The sequence below is a fragment of the Oxyura jamaicensis genome, chromosome 10 (genome assembly GCF_011077185.1).
Source record: "Oxyura jamaicensis isolate SHBP4307 breed ruddy duck chromosome 10, BPBGC_Ojam_1.0, whole genome shotgun sequence".
Taxonomy (NCBI): Eukaryota; Metazoa; Chordata; class Aves; order Anseriformes; family Anatidae; genus Oxyura; species Oxyura jamaicensis.
In genome coordinates this window covers 458,866-472,147 of record NC_048902.1, presented here as the reverse complement: position 1 = coordinate 472,147, position 13,282 = coordinate 458,866, and the positions used below count along the sequence as shown (strand labels likewise).

General features: G+C 37.5%; 1 protein-coding gene across 7 annotated transcripts in view; it reads right to left on the bottom strand.

Annotated features, from left to right (window-relative positions):
- FBN1 (fibrillin 1) overlaps window positions 1-13,282 on the bottom strand; it is a 159,182-nt gene that overhangs the window by 127,150 nt on the left and 18,750 nt on the right. For 6 of the 7 annotated variants that reach the window (XM_035335530.1, XM_035335532.1, XM_035335528.1 and 3 more), the window contains 2 exons: window positions 10,555-10,650; window positions 8,888-8,983 (listed from right to left, as the gene is read on the bottom strand). In XM_035335530.1, the coding sequence (XP_035191421.1) occupies window positions 8,888-8,983; window positions 10,555-10,650 (192 nt within the window). Of the gene's footprint in view, window positions 1-8,887; window positions 8,984-10,554; window positions 10,651-11,176; window positions 11,196-13,282 lie in introns of those variants that run through there. The other variant, XM_035335525.1, reaches the window with a different exon arrangement.

Genomic DNA, 13,282 nt, shown 5'->3' with positions numbered 1-13,282 from the left:
CTGAGGTCACTGGGCCTGTTCAGCCTGGAGAAGAGGAGGCTGAGGGGAGACCTCATCGCAGTCTACAACTTACTCGTGAGGGAAAGTGGAGAGGCAGGTGCTGACCTATTCTCCGTAATCACCAGTGATAGGACCTGCAGGAACGGTGTTAAGCTGAGGCAGGGGAGGTTTAGGCTGGACATCAGGAAGAGGTTCTTCACTGACAGGGTGGTCGCACACTGGAACAGGCTCCCCAAGGAAGTAGTCACTGCACCAAGCCTGTCTGAATTTAAGAAGTGATTGGACTGTGCACTTAGTCACATGGTCTAAACTTTTGGGTAGACCTGTGCGGTGCCAGGGGTTGGACTTGATGATCCTTATGGGTCCCTTCCAACTCGGGATATTCTATGATTCTAAATGGCTAACAGGTTTGAATGACACAGTTGGAGGTGCTACAAATCACAGCTTAACACACATTTTAACACATTTTCCACAAGGTGATTGGATATAGGCCTAGGCAACCTGCTCTAGCTGATCCTACATGAGCAGGGGTGATCTCAAGAGGTCCCTTCCACCCTAAAGTGATTCTGTAAGGTGAAAAAATCTTAGAAATTATACCTTCTCTCTCCAGTAATTCTTAGTAATTCTTCTCCATCCAGCCCATGGAGTAAGGAGGAAATAACGACAGTACTGGAACTCCTGGGGATCACCAGGTAAACTTGGCAAAACTTAAGTGATGAGGACAGAGCCATTATAAAACAAGACCAGCACCATTCAGTAAGGCAGGCCCACTCCAGTTAAATGCTCTTTAAAAAGTCACTCATTAAGTTAAACATTCAGAAAAACAGTGCAGAGGCACCTCCTTCTTAATGGGACTTGAATTACATCACCATGAAAGAAAATTAAGACTATGGAAGAGCAAAGTGAAGGTGAGGCTGTGGTAATGTTAACCTACCTGTGCTAGTATAGCGTGGGTAATACCAGCAACAGACACAAAGTAAATGCGTAAGACCACAACCAAAAACCAGGTGCTCACAGGTTTCATATTTCTGTTCTTAACATATCTGAATATGTAAGTATGTATATGTGTATATATACCCACACACTTTTAATAACTTTCATGCTTTTTTAAAAATTGCTTCTCTAGCCTTTATATGTCTTTTTACAAAGAGAAATGTTGAATCTTTGTTTCTTACATAAAGAAATTCCCCCTTTTTCCAAAAGAGATTTTCTGGATAAGGAGTGCAAAGCTAGACTCCGTTTTACAGCAGAGCAGAGTTTGGAAAGTGATTCTTTCTCTTAAGGCTCCTTTCTTTTCAAACCTTATTTAGGCCTCTTTTCTTTTCCTACTGTGTTTCTCCAGAGTGCCAAACCGTACAAGCTGTCACCGAAAAAAATTATAAAAACCACTCAGTCATTATTCCTGAACTTCTTAAGGCCAATTGGAACCATTAATGTGACTGTCCTTACAACTGCTCTTAGGTAGTTATTTCCTATAACTTTTTGCCACTTTTATTCTGAGATAGAATATAAGATATCTTTCTAAATGTAACAGAGATTTCAACAACTCTGCTAAGAACACGTTGCAAGAAAAGTTACGTGTGACAAAACAGTTACACTGACCATTCTGAGCACCTCTGCTTAAGATGTATTTTCATTAGCATTTTGTAGCTGACCTACATAAAAGAATTGTTTTTCTTGGAAATGCCCTTGTCAGTTTATCCTTACATTATGTATGATCTATGATGTTTTAAAAGAGGTTCTCTTTTCTTTGTTAGCACTGACCATCATGAAGGCTTTAGATCACTTAAAAACAAACAGAGGAAAAACAAACTCCTAACAAAAACTTGACTTAAGGAATCCTATGTACTGATATTTCATTTTTCTGTTGCAACCGTAACAACATTTTTCAGCTTACCAGCTCAATAAGAAAAAGGGTATGAATGGAAAATATTCATATAAATTTTCATGGTGATTCACAAGGAAAACATTTGTTTTCACTTTAACAAATCAAAGAATTTTAGGTAGCTCTGCTTTCTTGTATCAAAATATATTGTGGTCCAGACACAAAGGAACGCTTTTCTCCATAAATGGCTAAGTCGGCACTGTTAGATAAGTTCTCAACTTCATTTACTCATTCCTTGTATCATGTTCAGCTCCAGGGTCACCATTTAGGCAGCACCTCCTCTATTGGAAGCTCCATGAGAAATTGTTTGTGCTCACTACTTTATGTTCTAAAAGTTTTGTAGTGACCCACAAATTGGGAAATAGCTGAAATTTGAAAAACGGGAATGTTGCAATGGCACTAAGAACAAGAATGGTTTGAAGACACTTGTTCTGAAGGCTTTAAATGCAACACTATGCAGCAATGTTAACTAAAATCAATAAAAGCTGACTCAGTCTTTCAGCACACAAAAAAAAACTCACTTTCATGATACATCAGACAGATTCTTTCCATTTCTCCGTGGAGCTCTGCAGAGCGCAAATCTGGCAGTGCAGGCCATTCAGGGAAGTTACATCTTTCAAGTGCCTACACTGTATATATAAGAGTCATATCTGTATTAGTGTAACATCCCATAATCAAACAAACATAGACATCTCTTTGTGTATCTAACTTCAACAAAGCCTTCTGATGAAAGCACGGGCCTTCACTCTTTATTTCTTAAGACACCACAAGGCAGCTTGCAAGCACCGTGCATGAGCAAAGCCAATGCAAGGTTCTGTCTATGATTGCAGGAAGCAGAACTGAATTTCTTGTGCAGCAAACATGTGCCCGCAGGCTGCCAGCACACCTGGAGGTAGGCATTGGGTGCAGCAACCCAGCTGTCTGCAGGACCGGGAGAATGATCTCAGTGATTCTCATGTGAGTCCCTTCAGGACCTACATGCAAGACTCACATCTCACAGATTAAAACAGTGCAATTATTTCATTCAAACATTTGTAGTTTAATTTATTAAATTTGTTTGTATTAACATATGCCATTACCACTTAAAAAACACTTTTAGTTCTACCTCAACCAAAGCATGGGCTCCTCAATTTGTCATTAAATTTGTATGCATCTCCACTGTTACAGCTAAAATCAAATCAAAACAAAACACAAAGTCCAAGTAACACCTTACTGCACATTTAAAGGTCAGTGCTCTTAGCAGCCAATCAAGAAGGCATGGAAATACAGAGAGGGCTGCCAAATAGTTGAATGAAAACTTTGGATTTGGATTTGTTTGACTAAAATCAAAACTCAATTTGGAACAAAATGTAAATGTTCAGCTTCATGTACAAAAGTTGGAGTCCTTACATCTCACAAGAGACCTAGGCCCATATGTACTGAATCATTTATGGATCTTGATTAAGCTTTAAGCATATATCCGAAGGAACATTTTAAAACATGCTATGTGGTATTTAAAGATGCACAAAGGATAGAGCAAGCAACATAGAGCTGGTTAGATAGTGTATTTACAAGGAGCAGAACAATGGATAAAAGCATTCACATACAAAAGACCCTAAAAATGCTTTTTGGCATTAGATAACAGACTGAGCTTAGTACTGATCCAAAGATCTATTGATTATATTGCTAAGCATTATAAATGTTCTTAAATCATACACAGTAATTCTTTAAAGACTGACATCCTCAGCATTAAGCTGCAGCTTCAGTTTTAAAACGCAGAAAAACTCCTCACCCATTTAACTCAACTTATTTTATAGGAAATATAATCCTAGGTGCTGATACTGACTTTTTGTTTTAAAACTCAAAGATACCAAGTGTGGCAACATGTATAAAAGTTGTGTTAAAGAAAGTACAACATGACTGTGACAGAACATATTTAACTTCAGCCTGAAGCCATGTTTCATAATCAAGTTATAAAATCAGGGAAAAAAAATAGTGTGCAAGAATACTTATTCCAGGCCTTCAAGCTTACCCATCTTTTAGTTTGCTGTTATAATACCGTACACACTGTATTCATGTTACAGGGCTGCAGAAACTACACGTCTATGTCAACAGATGTGTTTCTTGGAAGACAGCTACAAAAATCAAGTTTATTCAAATGTTTGCCAGCTACCATATGCTGCAATACTACTTTAAATGCAACATAAAGCTTTGGGAACATACTTTTACTGCTATCTACACTTTGTTATTTACTTTCCATTTAGACTAAATACCAGAGACGGGGCACACTAAGGGGTGCAGTGTCCTCTTTGTGAAAACATTCTACCCGTTGTAGTATTTAGAAAGAAAAAAAAATATACACAGCTCTAAACTGCTCTCGACCACTTTCAGCGGCTGCACTTTCATAGTAAGGCTCTGGGAAAGATATTTTTACATATGGCATTAATTCTGGGAACTTTTAATAATGGCCAAATATAATTAAAAATTAGGCAAAAATTCCTGCCATGGAGAGAGCAGTACAAAAACAGCTCTGTTTGAAGAAAAAGCAATCATTTGCTCATATTCTGAGTCCAGAAAAAAAAAAACAAAACACACGTGGTACATTTTTAATATTTGAACTACATCAGGCCCAATTCAACTCCTATGTGAAGCGAGTGGCAAAACTCCAAAATGCAGCAGGATTGAGCCCCTGATGTTGTCACAAGCATTCAAATAAATAAACAGGGCTGTAACACATTCTAAGCTTCCACTGTGTTCCTCTAACTGGATCCTGAGAGAAAAAGAAAAGCACATTTCATTGCATTTTCTCAATACCAGAACAACAACAATATACAATTTTATATTCCATGGAAGTGACCCTATTATAGTATAATTATCCAAATGCCCAAAGAAAAACAGATTCAAAGAAGTCAAGTTTTTATGCACTCATTTGGAAGACATTGTTCTATCAAATCTGATACGGATGTCTGATCTCTCTGAGGTTGGTAATATCAATTCTGCCTCTGGGCTTCTAACAAATTCATGATATAGGGATGTTTTAGATGCCCACTTTGGGGTCATTTGAATATGGCTAGCAAAATCTCCCAGGCTCTTTTTACAGACAATAAAAAGTGCTGACAATGAATTATCCTCATGGGAACCTGAGCTAAGTCTCTGCCCTCATTCTCTTCAGAAACTCTAAAAGGAACTACAAAATCCCTAAGTAACTCGTGTTATTTTGTGTTAAAAGACAAATGGTGTAAAGAAGGCATCCAGTTTTCAACGAGCAGAAGAAATTATGCTTTGCTTGCATCTTAATTTTCTATTACCTGATGTCTTTTCATTAACAATATGACTAAATGATATGCTTAAACCTGAGTGCACCTCTTGGAATTTGACTGACTCTGAAAGCTTTGGCCAAAAGCCATCAAGACCCTTAAGCATTTGCGTTATTTTAAGAATACTGACATCTCAGTTTTGCATTTAAATGCATGTCAAAGCCCATCATTGGATCACAGCCAGAGAACTCAGCACCTTCCAGAATGAATAGTTGAAGTTCAAATTTTACTGTGTCAATATCCATGAAATATTTTCCTTTCTGGACTAGGTATATTAAATGTGTCTTAAATTGCTGTAGGAAGCATTTCCCAACTCCTCTATATTCTTATTGTATAGTTTACATCAAGTTCACCTTTTTGATGAACACTATCCCACAGAAAATAAATAAATAAATAAATAAGGGGTTATTGCATTTATAATATGCCTGCACATACTTGACAGTATGCCCTAGACACTTCCCCTGCTCTGCAAAGGCACGGAACACCTTACCTGAGAATGTAAGAACTACTGATACATGTATAAGACTTGACCATAGCACAGCTACTGACACAGCTCTGACACCATGTATCTCACTGGTAACACAGTACGCAGTCTCCCAGAACATGAAGAGGAACTCCTCTGATACTAATGGCCCTACACATTAATTTTGCTCATGTAAACAGTGTTTTCTACCATCATTAACACTTCTAAGCCACATAAAAAGTAATTTGTATGCTGAAATTGTACCGTGCTACCCTCTGAAACAATGACTGAATAGATACATAAAAGTACTCAGGCCACAGATTTGATGGCACTTGCTGCACTGTGAAAGAAGCAGGTCTTTTACCAGATAAGCTCTTTCATTACATGTGTATTTGAAGCTACTGACCTACACAGAAGTCCTGTAAATTTTCATTAATGATCATATGGTCAGCATTTACTGAGGTAGTACCAATTAAGCTAATTAAGCCAATTAAGCTAAATTACAAATATGGTCCAAACATATGGAAAAACTAGTTAAAACAGTAGATACAGAACACCGCAACATGCTGCTGGACTTAAGAAGCTGGCTCAAACTCTGATGCAAGCAACTGGAACGTTTTCATTGTTTTCCATATTGGATTATTAGAATAATTCCTATGAATTTGGTTGTCTCAACATTGTTTTATTCAAGACAGTTCTAAGCTATGACACACAGAGCAACGGCTGGAATATTCCTTGGTCTGTGACATACGTGCCACAAACACCCTGTGACTGTTATTATTAGTTAATGTTCGCAGAGAAAAGCACTGCGTGATATGCAGTAGTAAATTACTTACATCACTGTTACCATGTGGCATGGCACAGCCTAGAAGTCAAACCACAGCCAAACACATGGGGAATGTGCATGCCATAAAAGCGTATCACTTCACATTACATTTATATCCAGAAATGGTGTTTTCACAACAATCTGCCTCTCCTACTTCTCCCAGAAATGGGATAACTTAAGAGAATATTTATTTTATTTAATTTCCATTTTTTCCCGCTCCACGTTCAGAGAAGCTTTAGTTTTGTTTTGTTACTTAAAAAAAAAAAAAAAAAAAAAAAAAGGCATTGCAAGGCATGAATCTTGTCAATCTATTTACTGGATAACATTCATCTACATACACATCAGAAGCCCACTAGGGAATGTCACAAATCCACATAACATGCCAGAGCTAGATTCAAAATATGGACCTCTTTTTTAGCTGACAGATGTGTAAAATCATACGCAGCTAGACAAATCCCTCATGACTACACAGGTGCATGTGCTGAACAATGCAAGTTATTCCTACTAAGATCAACATTAGCTTGTGCTTGAAAAGTTATCTTCAGAAAACATTTTTATGATGGGATAATGTGATTCTGCAACCAAAAACCACCACACCCTTTCTAGAGGAGGGGAACATATTAGCTCAGCTAGGTAGAGAGGCTGGAGGAAATCTCTGTGAAAGAAGCCAACTTTCGGAGGTTTTCTGGGAAGATATGACTATCATTTGGCCTCAATACTGCAATGAGCTTTAACCAGAAATACTACAGCTCATTATTGCCTATTTTCTCTTTTACTGATAACTATAGAATTAAAAAAAAAAAAAAAAAAAAGTGTTCTAAGTAAAAGCTGCTTATGGATGATGTATTTAAATCACAGATTTCCACCTCAACTGTGTTCAGTAACATGTATGGGATTCCATGGTGGTATGATTTGGCTCAAATTGCTTTGTGCCACCAATTTCTCACTCCACCTGACACAAGGCAGGAGCCCTGAGGGACAGGACTGAAGCTGATATCAGGCTTCAGCCTTGAAACTTGCCCTAAGTGGGTTGAGTGAAATCAGCCCAAATTCAGGCAATGTAAAAGCAGCTTTGAACAATCCTCTTTAGAACTTGAGCACTGCAGCTCCTCACCAGACTGAAGGCTCAAACCCTTCACCCACATTGAACAAACAAGCACTCACTGCTTGAATTTCAAAGCCTCTGCAGTAATATTCAGTACAATCATTACCTATAAAGCTTTTATTCTATGCAAACTTCAAACTTTTAACCAAAGACACTTAACATTTTCCATTCTTCTTACTCCCCTCCAGTGATGAGATCATGCGGTTCATAACAGAGCTACTCCTCAGTCTTCAGAAAAACTTCAGCATCAGTTTGAACTACTACAACATCTGAGCAGACAACTGGCAAGACTTCACACAATGCCAACAAAGCAATTTTATCTACTGTACGGAGTGCAGCAAATACCTGCTTCATCCTACTGTCTGCTCTAGCCCAAAACTAAACATTTTTGTCCCCTACTATTTGATGTTCAGCATCACCACCTACGCTGCCCTTTTAGAAACGCCAGCCATCACTCCAGCTGCAGTACCAACAGGAGTGAGCACCTGGGATACTCACTGCCAGAAATTTCATGTGCTAAACACATCCTGTACATGCAAGCCCAAAATCAGGTCAGTAATATCCATACTGTCCCAGGTTCACAGATATGTAACACAACCTATTGTATGGGTAGTATATATGAATTTCCAAAGAAACAAATCTAGCAATAACTCTATCAAATGAAAAAGTGTTATTTTTAAGATTACAAAACTCAACAGAAAGCTTATACCTAAACCTTGATTGCAGTATCTCTCTCAAATGAACCATTAAATTGGTTTTAATTCCATGGAAAGAAAAATGAAAACAATATACCAGGTGAGGCAGTTGGTATAGCTGTCAGCTGTGATTATCACTATGGATACACACACAAAAAAAATTGTTAATAAAACTGTACAAGATGGAAATAAGGATTGAATGAACTCTGCCAAAAGACAACATGCCAAACACAGAGGCAACATGCTTCTTACCACTGGTAAGCAAATGTATCAGAGAGATACGAGCTTTTTTGATGACTTAAAAACTGTTCAAAGTTTGTACAAAAACACCTATATATATATGTATTTATTTATTTCACAGCTCTCCCACTGGAATGTTTTCGTGGCAGAAAACAAACAAAACAAAGACCCCATGCAGTAGCATGTGTTTCATCCTTGTGTGTTACAAGTGCACTTCACATTCCACAAGAACGTCAATCCTATTTTACCTCACTAATAGACAGCAACACAATATTACTACCTAAATGTGTGGTGGCACTGGTATTTTCAAACTACTATTAAGCAAGTTCGAATTTTTTTTTTTTTTTTTTTTTTCCCCACTGTTTTAGGGCACATACCTCTTTCACACTGGGGTCCTGTAAAGCCATAGGTGCAAGCACATCGGTTTGGAGCCACACATCTCCCCCCATTTAGACATCCACTTTCACAGACAGCTGTATCAGAGGGGAGGCAAGAGTAGTCTTTATTGAGTTATTTCCAGAAAAACAGGAAACTACATACTCAACCAGCTCAGGTAAACTAGCAAACACTGTAAACATAACAGGCCAGGATACATTTTTTCCAGAATCTACTTCTGATCTTTTGCTATTTCCTGGCCTCCTTAGTGTAATGAACTCATCTTTTCAAGGGAGCATTACATAAACATACTAACAAGCACAGCTTCTCCAACCTCTCAGAGTCTATTTGATGACTAGACAATTCCGTAACTGCAAAATAACATCTTTCAAACTTTCAACCAAAAAACACTGAAAATGTAGAGATTGCAGATAGGAACTTAATCTCTGAATCCTCTAAATTGTTGCCTATTCAAACACATTTAAAAATGTATTTGCTCCTCTACCATAATAAAAAAATAACAATCCAGTGTTAAAAGGCTTGTTGCTGATGCTTAATAATTCATGATATCAACTACAACAGCAAAACGTAATCAATATCTATTTTGATTTAGTTAACCCAAGGTATTCTTCCCTGTACTACACTATGATAGAGGCCAATTTTTCTCATAATGAGCTTCAAAAGCAATTGCTCTCAAAGATAATAAGAAAAAGGAACATTCACATAAAAAAGTTTTTTTTAATACAATTTGATGCTCTTTGAGTAATGTTATTCTTTGTTCCATTTCACCTTTCACTTTAGCAGAAAGAACGTTTCCACTTATCCTCTTTTATCCACTTGATATTTCACAGAGAAGGCAGAAATAAAACTCTTAATCCTTTCACCATGTGATCCTCTTCCAGATTATTAGTGTAAATTCATGGTCTCAATGAAGTTCATTTTAAGTGTACCATTGACTTTGACAGAGCACAAAAGGTTTTCATTAAATAGGCTAAACACATTTTCCCTGTCAGACCAATAGTTCACCAGATAGCAACATGACAGCCTTGGTTAAAATCAGCGCCTACATCCTTATTTGAGTTTCTTCAAAGCATTCCAGCCAAGAAGCACAAAACTACCAGAATCAGGCTGGTAGAGGCTTTATGCAGTGGATCCAAGAATGCTCTTGGCTCAGGATTGACTGAGGAAATCAAACTATTTGACAGTCTTGATCAACTCCATCAAGATAACATCAAAATAAGCAAGATTCCTAAAGTGTAATAGCTAACTTTGAGGCAAACCCTTAAAACAAAAACAAGGATTTGTATTAAGGAGCTCAATTTTGTCTATAAGACAAAAACTGAATCCTATATAAATTCTTTATTTATGGCCTATTGCTCTAGAGAATGTAAGGCTGTGAAGGTCAATGGGAATTACAGTAGTGTTAGAACTACAGGATCAAGTTATATCCAATTATTATGAATTGACATGATGTTTATTTTAATAGTCCTGATCAGAAAGAATTCACTCGGCACTCATTACAAAGTCATGTGTTTTCCTGTAAAATTCCACTGCACCCGATCAAAAACAAGCTCAACATCAGCTGAAATTCAGCGTTAAAAAGTGCCCAGTTCACACATCCCAAATTACTTAACTGTACACGGTATCTATACAAATAAAATATACTTACGCTGTCCACAGTGTGTTCCTGTATATCCCTTCTGACAGAGGCAATGGTCATCACTGCAGCTACCTCCATTCATGCACCGGATGTTACAGTGTTGTACTTGAAAGGAAAAGAAATTTTCCTCAGTTAAGCCAAGCCAGGAATAAACACTTAACTATCTGCTAAGGGATTTATTATATGAACTAGAAAGCAGTACTAGAAACAGAAGTTGCATATTTTAAAACAGATATTTAAAATGGCAGTGGAGAGAACAATACAAATTTACAGTTCCTCAGGAATACAGGACATTGTGCAAGAATTTGAAACCACCCTTATTCATTGAAGTCAGCAGCATTTCATATGAGCATAGATGTTTGGAACTCATCTCCTAGTTTGCAGTGGTAAAAAAGACCATCAGTAATGGGAAAGTATTAAGCTTCTGGCGGATACTGCCAAGCAGAAACAGAGACTTATCTGAGCAATGGAAAAGGGAAGCATTAGGGAAGCATTAGGGAAGGAAATAAGAAAGCTCCTGAGGATAGCCTGGCTCTGCCAGGACACACAACAGAAGAAATTGATCTGCCCTGGTAGGACTTCTTTGCACAGAAAGTAAAAGTAACAGGGCACTTTCTTTCTGTGGGCTTACCCCATCACCAAATAAGGCTGCCACCAGCTCAATGCCTGTGGCCTGAGGAGCTTACAGACAGCACTTCCCCAAAGTCCTTCCTGCAAAGAGGAGACACCAGGGAGTGACACAGCTCACTCTCCTCAGCAGCAGCCCCACCATTTGTTACGATTAACACGCAGCCCAAGTCCCAAGCCAGTAAAACATAAAAGTGTGTGCTGTGTTCTTCTAATAATAAGGACAAATATGTTTTTCAACCAGAGGTCAGGAACAACTTAAAGTATGTCAGGCTTTTCATCAGGCACAGAGAAACATGCAGGTCTCCCGATAAAGTCCACCTCACAGCTCCTACTGCCTGACACAGCTGCTAGCAGGGGCAGGCACACCAGTACACAGCCAGGAAATGGTCTCCCTCTTAACAGGAACCACATGAAAGGCTCCTCCCCAGATAGGATTACAGGCAGATCAGCATTTTAGTAGGTTGTGATGGAACACTGGATACCTACACCACACTGGCTGAAATGTTCAGGACTGAAAAATACAAATTACATGTACTGCCAGAGCCTGTTGCTAACAGGTGCTGTGCCAACCACAGAGTTTATCCTGTTTGCACAAGGTCCTTAAGAATCATTTGGCTTTTTACAGCTCAAAAATATGTGCATGGAATTTAATTTTAATTTTTAAGCAGAATTAATAATTTTAGCAGTATTGCCATCTATAGCAATATGAATCCACGAAATATAAATTGAACATGCAATTGGAGAAAGGATTTTAAATAATCTCTAGTATTTAAAACACTAGTACACTTAATTCTTCAATTATAAAAGACTATCTTACTTCTTATGTGTCTCATATTTATGATACACCTTTGTTCTACTTTGGATGTACTTCAGGAAACAAAAATGCGCTAACACTCCTTAACAAAAAGTAAAATTGTCTGCAAATACAGAGTGAGTATCTGGTGAAGATTTTTGGACAATGTCCTAAGTAGGTCAGAAAAAGGTATATAGTTACTTTAAAATGTGTAGTTCAACTTAGCTTTATACAATCTTAGAAAAACAGAGGGGATTACAAAAAGCATAGGAAATGATATCATCTGTCAAGCAGGGAAGGAACTTAAAAACCACAAACTGATTTCAATTAGAGTAAGCTATGCCAAGAGCTAATTTCCATTCCCACATGAAGACCAAAGACATTTAAATAGTTTGAACTACATTTGAGATAAAAAGGTTAACAGTAGCTTATATGATGATTTTCATATTATTTGTTCAAGGAACAGTAAAGTGTATTTCCCCATTTTGGGATAAGGAGTGGTTTTGCACATAACACACACACACACAAGTTTCCATAATTTGTCTTACTGCTTCTCAAAGAAATTTTTCCACGGTAAAATATTTCTTCCTCCTTTTTAAACTAAAATCATAATGGGAGATTGCTGGGATACCCAATCATAACTATTGAAACGAACCATTCAAATCAGTGAGCTTTCTACCTTATAACTATGTAATAAAATCAGTGACATAAAGTCAGTAAGCTATTTATTTTGTCCTCTTTTGTGGGAATGTTGAAAATAGTATTTCCAAAATCATACTGACTATTCTGAAATATTAGCCTTCCAGAAGTTTATAGAAACACATGCGAAGGCTGTCTGGAGCTAAGATGAGGATTTTAAGATTGCATTTTTCAAAAGTATCATATGAATGCAGGTGCAAAGTCTATTCTCAGTTATATCAACAATTCCATTAATGTCAGTGGAGATATTCCATTAAATGAAATAACCTATTCCAAGGTATCACATTGACTGAGACTCAAGGAAAAATCACAGGAATTACCTTAAGGCTGGTAAGTCAATTCATATAGCTTTGCACGCATAGGAAATGTTAACAACATTTAACAACATTAAGAGCATTATTGCTCTTAATAAATTTTTATTCTCTTTCAGGTCCAACTTGTAAACAGCCTGCACTGGAAATTTCTGAAGTCAAAACAGAGGTAACTGCAGGAATGTAACTTTATAAACCTGCAAAAAGATCCATCAGGATCTAACATACACATACACTTACTGTGTGGGCAATGTTTGTACTGACTATCCAAAGTGAAACAAACTACAAGATGCACACTTAAACA